The sequence below is a fragment of the Leiobunum rupestre genome, chromosome 3 (genome assembly GCF_980474605.1).
Source record: "Leiobunum rupestre chromosome 3, qqLeiRupe1.1.hap1, whole genome shotgun sequence".
NCBI classification, from domain to species: domain Eukaryota; kingdom Metazoa; phylum Arthropoda; class Arachnida; order Opiliones; family Sclerosomatidae; genus Leiobunum; species Leiobunum rupestre.
Genome location: NC_143386.1, coordinates 69,306,803 through 69,323,535, shown reverse-complemented (window position 1 = coordinate 69,323,535; position 16,733 = coordinate 69,306,803). Strand labels below are relative to the sequence as shown.

Sequence of the window (16,733 nt, the reverse complement as noted above, 5' to 3'; positions counted from 1 at the left end):
ATATTTTAATTTGTAAAAACATGCTGGCGATGTTATTGCCGCAAAAGGATTTTGAAATACTAAACGACTGATACGTTTGTGTTTTTTTTTTCGCGTAGAAGTTCTATAATTATCCTCATTTTCTCTAGCACATCTTTTCTTGGAGCTATATCTATTACAGACTAAAATAGATGGTCTAGTCAAATTTCCGTCTTTAAATAAGCGTTACTAAAACCTACTAGGATCAGAAAGCATTTCGTCACTCGAAGATATTACATTTTTCTTTTTTGTCGTTTGCCACATTCATATTCAGTTTCACTGAACATATCCGATGTAACTTCTGATCGGTTTGATTTTTTTCTGCCTTTGTCGTATGAGCCTTAAAAATATATTCATTAGGAAATTTTTAGCAATTATTTAATATCTTGCAATATTACCTGTCGTGTTAAAAATTCTTATTTTATAGAATTTCCAATCTGAAGGTGCAGGTCTACATCCTCTTATAAGCTTATTTGTGTCATATTTTCCAGTTGCATCAGACCAAGCGCACTTACTATCGGAGCACCAACCTAGTGGGACAACTTGCACGACATCTTCCTCTAAAAAAAACAAATTACAGCATACATGTTCATCTAAATAAATTTAAAAAAAATTCCATTAATTAGCTGTATATAAACACTAACCAATTAGGCTAAACGAAGCAAGCGGAATACATATAATGTCTCCTTTCCGACACTGGGAATAAGAAATTACCTTTTCTTTAAACTTTGGAGAGGAAATATTTCCTATCATGAGATGTGTTTCCTTTCCTTCGAAAATTCCTAAGTATGTGTATATATCTTTCAAAAATTTAATAGTTTAACCACACACACAAACATCAGCGTTATTCCCTGCATACGGAAATATAGCTTTAACAAAAATGCATTCATTAGATTCTAATTGGAAACATTGATTTCCATCTTTTGTTGCATCTGTGAACTTTGGAGTAACTGCTTTTTGGTAGCATATACAGTGATGAGGTGCATTTTTAACAGAACATTTCAGTTCTCCCTTCTATACTATATTTTCAAACGTGGAATATCTTTATTTAAACTAGAACATTCACTCAACCGCCTAATTAACTGTTGAAGTGGTCAATTACTGGCTCTAAGTTTCTTTTTCAAAAATTTTAAATGGTTTTCGAAGGGAAACGCGCTGAAAGAATCTAATGCCCCAAATAGTTTAACATCATCAACTATGTGGCTCAATGCATGAACATTCATGACAACGAAGTTTTGGCCATATAACTGGGATGATAATGTTAGGAAGCTATTATAAGATCTTTCGCGCAGTCAGAGAAATTGCAACATAGTTCTGGGTTAGCAAAGATGGAGGTAGCGCAATGCAGTAATAGAAAGTGATTCACAACATCTTAAATTTGGTTCCAAATGATGGTAAAATTTGACGAAACTAAGTTGCTTTCCATCATTCTAGATATTTCAAAGACCTCGGCTTTCGTGCAAATTCCATTGGAATATATTTGACATAACTTAGTAGATTTTGTGAAACAGAGCTCATTGCTTGTGCACTCATTTCAACATTGAATGTACCTTTTTCCACGCAGCAACAAATCATCCTTTTCACAACGCCAAGATAAATCAGGTGCATATAGTCATGAGGGAATTGTTTCACTATGTCTATGTCTAATTCGAGCAAAGGATAATTTTCACCAGCTCAATGGTATTCATCGTCATCTTGGTTTAAGAAGAACTCATGGGTTCTTAAAGCACAATTAAGGTCGAAAAATAAAGTGGTATTTTCAGGACGCTCTCCATAAACTAGGCATTTATCGCCAGATGAAACGCCAGTGTGGCCTTCTGTATTTTTGACAAACGCCTTAGCATTATAAACGGGCCATTTAACAAATATTTATAAGTTCTGCCTTGGAAGAAAAAGCCACAACGATGTAGTTCATTTAGCTCACTAATGACAGGCTTTAAATATTCTTTATAAGACAAGGGTTTAGATGCTCCTAAAAATTATTTCTACTGAAAAGGGCTATCCATAAATACCATTTGCAAAACTAAACCAACACCAAAATTGTCCAAAAACTCTTGCCTGAGCTTTCGTGAAGCGGCAATCCATCAATATATGTCTTCTTCATATTGAGGATAATTTTCTTAATGATGGCTCAATCCATTCTTGAAACTAATACGGTAGTACTCCCCGCCCCCGACTAATTTCACTTCGGTTTGGTTTTGAGTATTTAAACGTGTCCTCCATCTTTGGGTAACTCCAAAACATGTTTAGTAAGGATACCTAATATATCCTTCAAACAAGATAAAGTTACATTGCGATCAATAGCCCATTTTCTTATATCAGATTGAAGGTTAAGACAATCCTGATCACTTTCTTGAGAGACCTCGGAGATAAATACACTTGCGTCAGAAACGTTTGATTCAATTTCCCCTAAGTCTTCACTTTCATTCGTTTTATATTATTAAAGCTTGCTTTTTTGTATTTTATGTTTAAAAATTGAAACTGGATTGTACAATGATGAAATCGACAACGTAACCACAATACGACAGAAACGGTAAAACAATTAAAATAAATAACTGCATTCTGTTAAAAAACTAGGCTTAGCGTGCGCGAATGGCGCCGAAAACAATCATGGTACCCCACGCGAAGAACGAATCGAAAAAGTGCCGATAAAACAATTAGATACAAAGCACGCTTTGAGCACATCAACCGCTCCTTTGTTCCGCAGCGAAGAGCTACGCAAACTCGACTCCGCATCCGTCACGTCATCAGGACGTCCCCGTCGGCTTTAACCTGAAAAAGTACTTTTCAAATCTGTCGAGCCCATATGAGATAGAAAATCTCTATGGGAGAGACAAAATTTGTTTTCCGATTATTGGTTGCCCAGGGCTGGTCAAATACTCCGACTCCGGGCCAACTGTTGGCCAACATATAAGCCAACACCTTCGTGCTGATCGGGTATCTTAACACGGTTTAATACGATTTACTCATTCAATTGAAATTCCAAATGAAAAAAGTGTAAAAATAGAAAATTAGTATTTCATCCCGTGGACGCCATGCCTATTCCTGGGTATATATATCGTATAATCTAATCGCCGTTGCAATCAGATTATTGTGACACACCTAAATGGAAATCAATTGCACAACTTCTGGCTGATATTTCTATGGAACTTTGAATAACTTAATTATAATAATTATTAAGGTAACTGGTCACAGTCAAATGCATATAAACATTGAAACGTAATAATTTATTTAAAAACCTGCCATTGCCACAGGATAGAGGCCTTTTTCACAGCTGGACATTGGAATTGAAACAGCGTAGAAGTTTAGGGGCTAGCCCTGCCACAGCTAAGCATTTGTACCCCAACACCAACAACTGCTTAAACTCCCATCGTGCTTAATAGAGTAGAAGCTTACATGGAATAGTAACGCTTGACTGATAATTTTTTTATATTAACAGTGCAGATGAAAGAGAAGAATCAAAAAATAAAACATCCATTTTCAATATAGAAAGCGCTCTATTGAAGGCGTTTGGGCCATCGTTGCTATTCACAGCTTTCGTACAAATGGGCGCTGATATTCTTTCTTTGATCTTACCATTAATTATCCAGTAGGTTTTTGTTTTATTAATTTGCAGGTTATTTTATTATATAAAATTACTAACATAACACATGGTGGAAAAGATCAGACCAACACTTAATTTGACTAAAAATCTCAAAATTCTGTATCTCAAAGCTGGCGACGGAATAAATCGGTATACGAAACTACAGACATATTTGTAACTGGGTGTAAAATAAGAAATAAGCAAGACGCCTTCTGATTTCACTAATAGTTATTAAGTATCATCTAATTGGAAAATGATTAATTAGAGATAAGACGAAGGTATCAATAAGAGGACAACACTTTATCGTTACAAAATTTGTGTGGCTCGGAACGTAGGCCTTTTGAAAATAAACCACCTTCGGTTAGAGGAAACATCAGCTTAAATTCTCGATGTGTTGACCATATTCGTGTCAGTGTGGTTCAAAACTTGCGTACAGTTTGAAGCATTCAATTAGCTTTTCCGGTCATGGAGGTTCGAATTATGTCCTTCAAGACATCTTAATGTTTCAGTTCCATCTCGTCAACCACGCCCTTCCCATAGCCCCGTAGGAAAAAATCGAGTGCGGTAAGATCCGGAGACCTTGGCAGCAACGGAATTAGTCGACCACTACCGATCCATCAATTAGGATATTATTGGTTGAACCATTCACGAACATTGAATACAAGCGGCAGCGTTTAGCCATTTCTTTTTTACTTTACCAAAACTGCTACTCCTAGCCTGAAGGACAGCCCTTTACCGGGCTGCAATGGGTTTGAAAGTTATGAGAAACTCGTGTTACTTTCTCTATTGGGTTAACGAGTTGATGTTGTCTAGGGGTTGGCTTAATCTACTCATTAAGAAACAGGACTGCCAGAATGTTCCATATTAAAGATACTGGTCAATAAAAGGAAATAATATTAACATGACATCTTAAAAACGCTCTGCAGAGGTTCAACTACAAAAACAATAAACAATATGCACATGACAAAGAAATCGGGTCAATACTAACACATGAATACCAACTCTACGGTTCTTGGCAACGGGCAACGGGATTATTTCCCTAAAATGGAATAAGTCATACCAATTGGTGTCCCCCAGCTATTTCTGGCGCTCCTGGACTCGAAGAATTTTGACGTGAACCCGAGCTATTTCAAACTTCGAGATCCAGAACTAACCTCTCTATATCGTCGTTTTGTACCCAAGCTCTCAGTTAGTCTTCCTGGGTTTTATCTTCCAAAATGCTCGTGTTTTTGGTTTGACACAAAAATACTTTCGAGTTGCGCCCGCTTTAAAAGCCAATAAACAGAAACTTCCTGTATTCGTTTCCAAGAATAACTGGGGCCGTAAGCCTCGCCTTTAGGATTGTCAACATGTGCAGTGATTTTAGGAATACATATCCGGCAAACGCCGCAGTCCAACTGTGTAATTAGTTATTCGTATTATGTGTGGATGACCTAACGGGAAGATAGTAACACGCGGCATACGAAAGGATAGGGGAATAATTCGTTTAAACCATTAGGAAAGTCACAGAGAACAAAAATTCCAAAGGGCCTTTTAGCTTTTGGCCATAAACCACCATGGCTCCCAAAGTGTCTATCGGAATGTGGCCCGAAGCCTTTACAAAGAAACGGGAACTCTCGGCTCAGAACAGCTGGTTCACGCAGTCCTACCCAAGCCTCGGCGGCCAGTGCCAAAGGAATGAAGAGGCAACACCTGAAATGAACACTACGACATGGGGATGATACAAAAGAGAAGTACTCTCAATGGAAGTATATGAAATAATCCCCAAATTTTGTAACAATAAAGTGTTGTCCCCTTATTGATACTTTCGTCTTATTTCTAATTACTCTTTATCCAATTAGATGATACTTAATGAGTATTAGTGAAATCAAAAGGCTTCTTGTTTATTTCTAATTTTACACCCAGTAACATATGTCTGTAGTTTCGTAAACCGATTTAATCCGTCGCCAGTTTTGAGATACAAAATTTTTAGATTTTTAGTCAAATTAAGTGTTGGTCTGATATTTTCCGCCCTGTATGTTTCAGTATTTCAATTCAATTTAAAATGTTACTTTAATTGCTGTAACGCTATGGCTTTTCTTCAAAATCCGGGTATATATTCCAAAGTCAAAAGCCCATACATAATAGTAGTTTGATAAATATTCAATCATTATGTTACAATTTCATTGTAATTTGCTTTTGAACTGAAAGTTGGATTTTTAGTTTGAGCAATTAATTTTTATTTGCAAGCTAATATCAACTTTTAACATTTATAAAAAAAAGTTAATTAAAATCTGAGATTAATACAAACAGGTTTGTCAAAATTCTGAGCTATTTTGAGAAACACTTACAGCAATATAAAGTACAGTACCTATCAATCCCCAAAACATGTATTTTGACCAGAGAAAATGTTTTGTTATTTTATCCATAAATGACTTAAAAACCTTTTTGTGAACCCAACATCATCATTGAACTAGTTTTAATGACATTTATTACATTATCAAACTTTCAAATGAATAAATATATAATTACGTACATTGATCGTGGGGACCTTATGCCATTACTCAAAAATGGGATCAAATTAACCGTAAATTTATTTAAATTTATTTAATCAACTAATTAGTTAGCAATAATTAGAGGGATTAGTTCTGTTGCATTCGGTATATTAGAAAAATAAAGTAATAAAGTAGAAATTTAATAACGTGATATCTATGAGGGTCAGAAGATTACCAAAGAGGCTGCATATGGACCGAAAAATCCACGATTTAAGAAACTCTAACTCCTACATTACTGTAATAATTTCCAGTTGCTAAGCGATTAGATTAACTTTTATTATACAGGGTGTTTCAGAGAAGTTCGGATTGTGTCGCAGATGTCAATTATGCGTTGACGTAGGTATTCAACGTATCAAACTTAAGTCTTGTCTACCAAGTCCTTGATATGGCCCCAAAGATAGAAATCACATTGGTTCAAATCAGGAAATCGGGCTGTCCATGCAACAGTTCTGCCTCGATCTATCCATTTTCTCTTAAGCGTCTTTCAACCGCCGTGAACGTTTGTCGATTTGGAAGCTGTTATGTATTAACTTACTATACGGGGGTATATAAATCGTTGAGGAAAGTGCTCCTGATACAACCACCGCGCTTCCCTGAGAGAGTCCATAAGATGCATATCGGCATATTTCGCATTCCTGAAGTACGCCATAGCATAGCAGGTTTAAGATACGAAATTTGAATTTAATTATTGAGGCCCTTCAGTTTATTGCAAATTCCAGCCTCGTACTCGTTCAAAACAACTATCGGAACATTTGTTGTAGACATTTTTTGTGGGTGACTAATAGCGTTTTCCATTGGGATCGCTCGGAGACCGCTCGTGATTTTACGATGACGTCAGGACTCTTACTCGGACCGACGCGAAATCCTTGTGAGAGCAAAAAAAGTGGCTCCGTAACTGATGACAGACCAGTTTTGGTCCGCGAGCGAGTGATTCCGCCAATGGAGGACGTAACTCGCCCTCGGAGCAGGTTTTTTCTACCAAATGGAAAACGAAAATGAATTACGAGCAGTCCGCGATCGCTCGGACCAGGCCAATGGAAAACGCTATTATTAACGACACCATTAATTACAATATGGACTAATTAACAACAGGGACGGTCCTGCCCGGGAAAAAAATAAAAAGAACAAGCATCGACGCTCTCTAGCGGTACTCGCGGACATAACAGGAAATGCTTGTACAGGCTGATGATTTAAAATAAGTGAGAGGAGTAAAATAGGGAAAGAAGCTTCCTTGGAATGCTTGGAATTTAAAATTTGAACCACGAGATTACCATGTGATGCTATTATATTAGTCTTTTAAATTAATCGTCGTAAAAATTTAGAATGTCGAGCTTCTTCGATCATACTTATAGTAAAATATTCTGCTTACCGTCTGGAAGCAATTCCCAAATTTGTTACGGTAATTCTTATTATCATAATATAATATTATTCATAAATATAAATGATTGTACCAAGGCTTAATAGTTGTTTACCTTTTTTATGATGAATAATTTCGAATCAATTTTAGAATCGGGGGTGGAAAACGTATCATTTAACTATACCGATTATACTTAAATAATAACTATAATTATAGTTATTTAACGTGATAACATGGATGGTTATGAGACACGTTTGGGGTTTCCTTTGTAAACAACAAATCTGAAAATTTAAATCACAACCGCTAAAACCGTGAAAAATCAGTTTCCAGTTTATGACGTTTCAATCACTAGGATAAAAAATATTTGCCTTGCAACGCTGCTGAACTCGTTAACACCTTTTTTGGGGTCTTTATAAGGAAATGTTATAGTTCTGGGCCGTCCCTGTTGTTAATTAGTCCATGATTACACAAGCCAATTACATTGAGTGTACTAGCATTCGGGATTAAAAACCACGGAGATGAGCTAGATACGGTAATTTGTACTAACTTATGGCATTAGAAGAATAAAAAATTAAATTCAATAATTACGTTTTTTTAATAGGCGTAGCCACTTTGAAACCCCTGGTTATTGTTAAAACGTATTTCTACACGTAGCTTACTTCTTTCATTTTAATAACGCACTTTTGATACAAGTTTATTTTGTATCGATAAATATAAGAAACCAATGCTTAGTAAAAGGAAACAATTGGGTCTAAGGAATAATTGAAACTGCACGTTTTTGAGGCCGATTTTTGACGGTCAATTACTCGGATACGGTTCAATTTAGGTATACGTTTCTTAGAACCTTTTTCACTCCTTGTTACCCAAAGAACACGCCTGTATATTTGTGCCAGACTTCTTTGAAACACCCTGTATATCTATAGTAAACTACCGATAATTTAAGTGGAATATTTTCGGTCACTCTCATTTCTGTATTTAATAGTTATTTAAAAACAATTTCGAAAAACGTAGTGGAATGAAAAAATATTAAAACTACAATTGATAATGAATTTCGAGATTATGCAAATGTTTTTCTGTGCCGTAACTAGATACAAGATAAATATTCTGACTACTTACTACCATGGTACAATTTTACTGGTTGTGTTATTTTTTAAATGGGCGCCGTAGACGTATTGATGTAAAATATTTTAATAACAAATGTTACAAAAATTATAGGTCTGTTTTACGTTCTAGGTGCCTCATTGAATTCTCCTCATCTGATTCGCCAATGTGGCATGGGATACTATTCGTCATTCTTCTAACTATTATATCTATTATAAGAAATATAATCTCCGAATATAGATATAAACTTGCACTTACATTATCATCCGCAATACGATCTTCAACTGTCAGTTCTTTATATAAAAAGGTAGGCAAAACCTTCAACTTGTAGCCAAAAGCACCGACCCACGAGAGCAAATGGGAGAATGGGGAAAGAAAGAGGTACTACCCCAGATACGCGCCAAAATGGAGGATCTAAACTGTCTGGCTTTCTCAGACCGGGTTTTGGATATTTGCTAAAACATGGAACAAAAGTTATCTTTTCAGTTCCTAATGAGGCTATTTTAGATGATACCAAAAATTGCGCGCAACGCGGGAAAGGTTTCCAACAGCGTTGAAATTTTAGTCGCTACCATTCAACTGACGTTGTGATAGATTCGTTTTCTTAAGCATTGATTTCATGGGCGAATTTTAGTGGAAACGATTGGCCTAAACGTAAACTAGAAACGTCAAGTGGATTTCGATTACGCAACATCCACACTCTTCCGCTTTATCTTATGCTTTGCTATTTTCATGGAATATTATTTGGCCGAGCGCATTGGTGGTATTTCAATTACTTTAGGAGAAACAAAATGAGCTGATTACAACAAGATGACGTTAATTGTTGGGAATATCTAGCAGACCACATATACCACAAGTGACATAATGTGAAGCTTAAAATCAAAGAACTGTTAATTCGAGTGACATAATCAAAGAACTTTTAATTCCATCAGACTAAGAAAACCTAGCAGAAATTACAAAACAAAGTTTTTTCTGCTTGTACTTACGCAAAACAGTGGCATAACGACAAATTTTGGGCTCCCCCGCAGGATATCAAAAAGGCCCTTTATAAAAAACATTTTTTTTATTTACCCCATTTTTACAAGTTCTCTGAAAATATTGGTGATATGTGCCAGATTTATACATTTTTACGAATAGTTAAAGCATAATTCATTTAATTATTTAAAAATTTAAATCATTTAAAAAAACAATACTTAAAACGAAAGGGCCCCCTATTTTGTGAAATTGTCATGGGGCCCCCCCACGGTCGTGGGGTCTGCGGGTAATTAGTTACGCAACTGACACAAAAACGATGCTTTATATCTATAAAAATGCCTAAAGCTTAGATTCGATCTTATTGAATATACCATAGCAAACAAAGCCCAGAGATTATCAGTTTCTTAATATTGAATTCCATTCCATCCACCACTTTAGTGTTTGTCCTGGGGTAGCTGTAATCACTATCCCTTATTTCTTATTTATCTCAACTTCCGAAATTTATTATTGAAAAAATTAAGGTGACAAAATTAAACTGTAATCAGTTCCGATTTCATTATCACGTAGTTTGAATCTTCTTCGTCTAACCAATGAAACTCCACATTTGGTTATTTATTGATTTCAGTGTGAAGAAAGTACTTCAATTATTTGAAATTTAAAAAACCACATCAGCCAACATAACAGGAACAAGGTTAAGTTGCATAAATCGGATTACATCCCCACAGTTTAAAAAATCTTTGAAACCATTTTTGTCCCGAAGAAATCGAGACATTTTCGAAACATGCAAAATCAACTTTATTGTCAAGACAATGTTATGTTGTTTTAGCTCTTACTAGTCGGAAAACGATTTTTATTTGTTTCATAAATGACTCTGGTCAATTGCACGAAGCAACAAAAAACTTTTAAAGTTAAAATTTCATTTGCTTGCGATGTTAATCAACGCAAGTTGTGAGACATCGGCAAACCGTCCCACTTGACTTATAATTCCTCTACGCCTGCAGCAAATTTACGTTTTTTTATATATAGAAAGTAATCACAAGATTTCGGGATAATTTCAATTACGTTGGTAGAATTCAATTCAGTTTAAATAAAATGGAGTGCTGTTGAAATGTTATTATTAATTTTTAAATTAATAGTGTCTGCGACTGTCTCATAAAAGTCGAAATGATTTTGCCAGTGGTACTATTCTAAACTGCATGTCAGTCGACTCAGGACGATTTCGGTTTGTGGCTGTTTCTTACCATCTAATAATCTGTTTTCCCGTTACAATTGTAATCGCAACCTATCTTCTGTGGTCGTTATTGGGAGTATCAGCGTTAGTTGGGATCATTAGTGTCGTGTTATCTGTGCCATTCCTTCAACTTCTAGCGAACACTTCCAAGGAATACCAGGTAATCAAATGTGCTTTGATTTTCACTACAATACTCAGATTAGCGATTGGAATTGCTGGTAATCTTCCTTAGCTTACCATTTAATTTGTTTTATTGGCCAAATGTATACAATTATTTTATGTAGGCCTATAACGAACTGTAATACCTTCGTAAGATGAGTTAAAACTATAAGTGAGCTATTGTGAGACAAGTGAGAACAAATAAGCTGTTGTTAAGGCCAAAAATAAGCAGATATGTAATAAGGAAATTATTATAACGGCTTAGAAAAGAAAGTTATAAATAAAAATTCTAATAATCTTTGCTATTCTATATTTAGCGCCATGTAATAAATTACAAAGACAAACGAATAAAACTGATGAGCGAGATTTTGAACGGAGCTCGTGTTCTGAAGATGTACGCTTGGGAGAAGTCGTTTCAGGCGAAAGTTGATGAGCTCAGGGATCAAGAAGTGATACTAATGAAAAAAAAAGCCATTTTAGAAGCTATAAGTGTACGCGTTATTCTTATAACTCCCTACTTGGTAAGTAGATTTTGACCTAATACCTAAAGCACCATCTCACAGTGTTACAAAGAGCCCAAATTTTGGCAAAAAATAAACAAAGGTCCGTCACAAATAATATGTACATTTTTATATTAAGGAAATAATGGAGAGTGACTCAGCACTAAAAGTGTTTAGCTGCGACCTCTAGCGGTTAAGTTACTTTACTTGAAAGAACACAGAGTTTTCGTTGGTGTCATTCGATAGATTTTAGCTAATTTAAAAAGTGGGAAACAATTCACAGTTATAAGCAATTTCAAAAAATAGTTACAACTAGTTTAAGGGTTTCTAAAACGCCATTTTGGAGCATGTTAACACGCGATTTATTCTGAGAGACGCGTGAAGATAACTATAGTTTTTTCAAATTTTATAAGTAAACGTTATTATAATTGCCGTTATTGATTTTTTTAAGTTTCCCTTTGCAACCTTTGGAGAAAATTGGGATTTAAAATTTAAAAATTAATAACGAAAATTTGGCTATAAATATTTGTAGCAGAATAGTCCTACCGTTGCGCAAATTAGTGTTACTACTTGATAACACTAATTTGCATACATTTTTATATAAGGAACAATTTTAAATTTATTAAATTTGTATCAGTAATCGCATAAACGTATGGTCATCGCTAGAACACATAAAAAAAGTAATTATCAGATAAATACTGAGAGGCTGATAACACCCCGCAATAGGTGTACAAACTTGTAGCTTTTGATTGTTCTAAAGTGATGACGTAACTGACTACAGCATTAGCATTGTGTAATCGCAGAATTAAATGAACCGCAGTTATCGAAATAGCGCTGAGAATCGGAGGGCGTTTTCCTTATGAAAATGATGAGAACATCGAGTGAAATAAAAGCTAATTTCCTTTTCGTCTTTTGACACGCTTAATTGCACTTGGGAATTGTGGGTATAGGTATTTCTATGTATAAAAAATGGTTTCATAATATCAAAAACGTTTTTTTCCAACCTAGGAGCGGTCAAAATTTCAAATTCGAGGTCAAAATTTAACTTCATAAGGAAAACACCTCCAACATGGGGAGCATAGAAGTCTGATAACTTCGGTTCATTTACTTTTGCTAATCGGTGTACATAATTTAAGGAAGTGGTTAGCACCTCCAAAATACTGATCACAGTTTAAAACCGTGAATATTAGAAACTCTTGACCCTATCATTGCCACCTGTATTATGAAAAGGCCCCAGTTATTCAAGATGGCCATGACTCTAGCCAATTTTGATTATAAATGCGTTTATATTGAAGAGCCATCTATTAGTGGTAAAGGAAGTTAAAATTCAATGTAGCCAAATCATAACGCTATTGTAGATTATTTTCCAATACTTAATTTAGTTAACTTTAACCTAAATTATATGTATATCCCATGTAAAATCGAATGTTTAGAAATACTTTTATTTATGTTATTGACCAATTTACAAATGATCCAATGAATGCGAGGGGTACTTATAAGCAACGCCTTTTAAAAGTATTGATCTCGACGCTAGCGACATCCATTGAAAAAAGAGTGACATCACGTCGAGTCGACACTTGCACTTAAAACCTTTCGACCGAAAACCAATATTTATCTATGAAGATAAAATTTGAACATTTAAAATTATAAAACTAAATTAAATTATTTTATTTCCGCTCTTTTTTTAGGAATAGTAGTTCATTAAAAAGATTAATTAAGTTTAAAAATATTGAAACCTTTTTCCGAAAAAAGTTATTTTTTTCTTTAAGAGAACTCTATTTACTTTTAATTTCCATCTGTAAATTAGTTTTACCCAATTTATTAAACATTCCTTTCATTGCCGGATTATACAAATATGGCGGTTTAAGCATACCATTTCGATAATATTCTCCAAATTTTAAATCCCAATTTTCTCCAACGGTTGCGAAGGTAGGCTTAAAAAATAATTAAAGGGACTAATTGTAAAATTTATTTATAAACTTTGAAAAAAATAAAGTCTCTCGGAATAAATCGCGTGTTAACATGCTCCAAAATGTCTTTTTCCAACCCTTAAACTAGTTGTAACTATTCTTTGAAATAACTTATAACTGTGAATGTTTTTCTACGTTCTAAATTTGCTAATATCTATCCAATGACACCAACGAAAACCCTTCGGGGAAATTAATTCAACGCTAGGGGTCGCGGCTAAAACCTTTTGGTGCTGCGTCACTCTCGATTATTTCCTTAATATAAAAATGTAAATTTTATTTGTGACGGACTATTTTTTTTGTCAAAATTTGGGCTCTTTAAAATGCATTTTAGGCTCAAGTCATCTAGCGACTTTTTTGCGTTTAAATCAAGTGGCAGAGTTACAATGCGTAGGAGGGTGGTGGCAAGCCATTCATTCCACGCGATCCCACATATTCCTATCCTAGCTAATACCAAGAACTAATTTATGTATAAGAACGATCTACTTTAGCTTTGAAGCCTGCTGCACTCATGTACGTTGTAGACTGTAGTTCCACCCCTTTTTTGAATTTTAAGAACAGACCGCCATCTGCCGAGCCACTGAGATACTATTAAAAAGAAGATGATCCACAGACTGCACCTTATCATAAGAACAGCTTGAGCATATGTTGGAAGATCGCAAATTTATATTATATAGTCTTTCATTTGTAGGTAAACGATCGCATATGAAACTCCCTCATTGCCAGGTTCATATGCGATCGTTTACCTACAAATGAAAGACTATATAATATAAATTTGCGATCTTCCAACATATGCTCAAGCTGTTCTTATGATAAGGTGCAGTCTGTGGATCATCTTCTTTTCACTTGTGAGAGTGGTAAAAAAATTCGACCTAGGCTCCTGGGTTCTCTAGTCACCGGCAAATATGATACAAATACAAATGGTGTAAAAAAATCAGTTCAGCATGGAGACCTGGCGATTATTAACGATCTTTGTGACATTTTAAAAGTGGCGAAAATCAATTAATGTTAAGTTCCTACCTTTGTTTTGCCTAGTTTTTTAATTGGCTGTCATTAGATTTCGTCTGTTGTCAGTTTTTTCTATTTTCGTTTGTTATTTTGTAGCTGGTACTTTTTTTTTTTAATTTTTCCTCTTCTTTGTTCTGGTGCTAAGACCTTTTATGTAATTTTGGAGTGTGTGGTGCGAAGACCCCGCTGTCATAGGCACCAAATAAATATCTTTCTTATTTTGGAAAAAAAACAACAAGATTTAACACGGAGGGATCCGTAGATCCTTTATTCTGTTAACTCCGGCTGTATCGTTTCTTTTTATAAAAGGTAATATATGTAATGTTGAGTAAATAACAACAACTCGGTGCCATTTTCACTTCGTAGGTTCCAATCAAGCATTTTTTCGTCTAGGATAAATATAGCGTATATCCAAATAATTACACGCTTTCAAGAACAGCTTTGGCTCATAAGTAAAACACCACTGAGTTGATGTCGCTGTTTGATACTTATAAGTATGTCTACTTAATAAAAAAAGAAACAGTTATTTGAAATTTCAACTTGACGTAAACAGATTCGTGTATTTGATGTCACTAAAACAACCTTAAAACCTTACTTAACCGTTTGTAGTTTAGACTCTTAAGATTCAAATGAATATCAAAGAGGATGAAAGTCCACAAGGGCCGGGAAAGTGACTAGTTTTCACTCATAGTATTGAGACACGTGAGATACCACTGGAAAAGCCACACGCACACGACAAACATTTATTGAAACTATCACCCTGTCATCAATGTGCTAATAATGAACAGTAGTCAAAGATAGCCAAAGTGTCGAAAAACAAGTTGGCAAGCCAAAATATACCTTTCCTCGGAATAATTGTCCCTAGTTTTATTAATTTCTCGAGATAACCCTTAAAGATACATCTCCGCAATTTAGAGTTATTTGTTATTTCTTATGCCAGTTCTATCCCACCCGGTATAAAATTTTTGGTTTATAATTTTAAACGATAGATTATCGAAATTTTGTTAAAAGAATATTCCCTAAGGCCACGCGATAAATTTACGAGAATAATTTCCCGTCGCCGTTATATCGAAAATTTATTTGATCCGGGATGGCCAGAATTGTTATGTTGTCGGCGAGTGATTAGAAAATAAAATGGCAACCAGAATTATGCAAAATTATAAATGTTTATTTTAATTCAAAACAGTGTTATGGAACGTTCTAGATTTAACTTTCATCAATAACCCAACAATATATAACCGTTCTACGTAATTGTACAGAACTGGTACTCAAGTGTCTAAGACTAGATTAGTCTTGGTTCATCGTGATTGAAAAATAAACCAAAACACACTTACACTTAAGTAAATATCATAAATTATACTGAGTAATTTTAACTAAATTCAAACTACCTAACTATAAACTGTCTTAAATAGCAGCTGAGTTGATAATTTCAAGGGTATAATTAGGTTATTCCAATTCAAAAAATAATAAAAATCAATTTTATTTTACAGCTGACTTGAGCTAGATCACAATTACTTTAACACTTTCAGTCTTAAAAACGCACTGTTCATACACTTAAGTCCATTCACTCACGTTCCAAATGCGAAACACAATTTAAATCTTTTCTTGACCGAAGACCGAACATTAATTTAAACCGCAAAGTTACCTCATAACTTTTGACCGACACCAGGACCCCGTCCTGTAGTAGTTCGTCTGACAGCCAAGAACTAAGAAAAACTATATCTTCTATATTGACGGCAACGACCTTATATACCTTTATTTTCTGTTTTTTTTTGACCCGTCGAGATTTGACTAAAGTTCGAAAAATTGAAGAGATTATATTTTTTACACGGTTTGATTGATAGTTCTCCACACGGTGGCGCTATATTATTACTTTGATATAGTTTCCGCGGGAGTTTTGAATAATTTTCCTTTTTCTAAGCGTTATTAAAAGGTAACAATGAATTCCTTTTTGTGTTTTAACGAAATTTTGTTACGAATTTAACAAAAATTTAAAACAAAACCAAAAAACCGTACCAAAGAATAAACAAACGAAGTTCAATAAACAATATATACAGATATAATAATAATAATAATAATAATAATAATAATTTTATTTGACATAGCACCTTTTGTATTTACATTTTCTTAAAGGGCCAAGTCTAAAAAGACTTTTAGGCCACAACTCATGACGGAGTATATTTAGCAAAGTATTAAATTTTGAAAAATGATTGCTTCTTAGGTGAAAAATAGTGGATTTAGATTATTAGAGGAAGTACACAATTTTTAAGTTTGTAGAATAGTTTTTGGGAGGTTATACA

General features: G+C 34.6%; 1 protein-coding gene across 4 annotated transcripts in view; it reads left to right on the top strand.

Annotated features, from left to right (window-relative positions):
* Nucleotides 1–16,733, top strand: part of LOC149954472 (ATP-binding cassette sub-family C member 3-like) — a 48,631-nt gene that overhangs the window by 20,373 nt on the left and 11,525 nt on the right. For 2 of the 4 annotated variants that reach the window (XM_090169081.1, XM_090169083.1), the window contains 6 exons: nucleotides 3,458–3,607; nucleotides 8,726–8,900; nucleotides 10,705–10,959; nucleotides 11,276–11,479; nucleotides 14,579–14,742; nucleotides 14,827–14,927. In XM_090169081.1, the coding sequence (XP_090025207.1) occupies nucleotides 3,458–3,607; nucleotides 8,726–8,900; nucleotides 10,705–10,959; nucleotides 11,276–11,479; nucleotides 14,579–14,695 (901 nt within the window). In that variant the 3' untranslated portion in view covers nucleotides 14,696–14,742; nucleotides 14,827–14,927. Of the gene's footprint in view, nucleotides 1–3,457; nucleotides 3,608–8,725; nucleotides 8,901–10,704; nucleotides 10,960–11,275; nucleotides 11,480–14,578; nucleotides 14,743–14,799; nucleotides 14,928–16,733 lie in introns of all 4 variants that reach the window. The other 2 variants (XM_090169082.1, XM_090169084.1) reach the window with 2 other exon arrangements.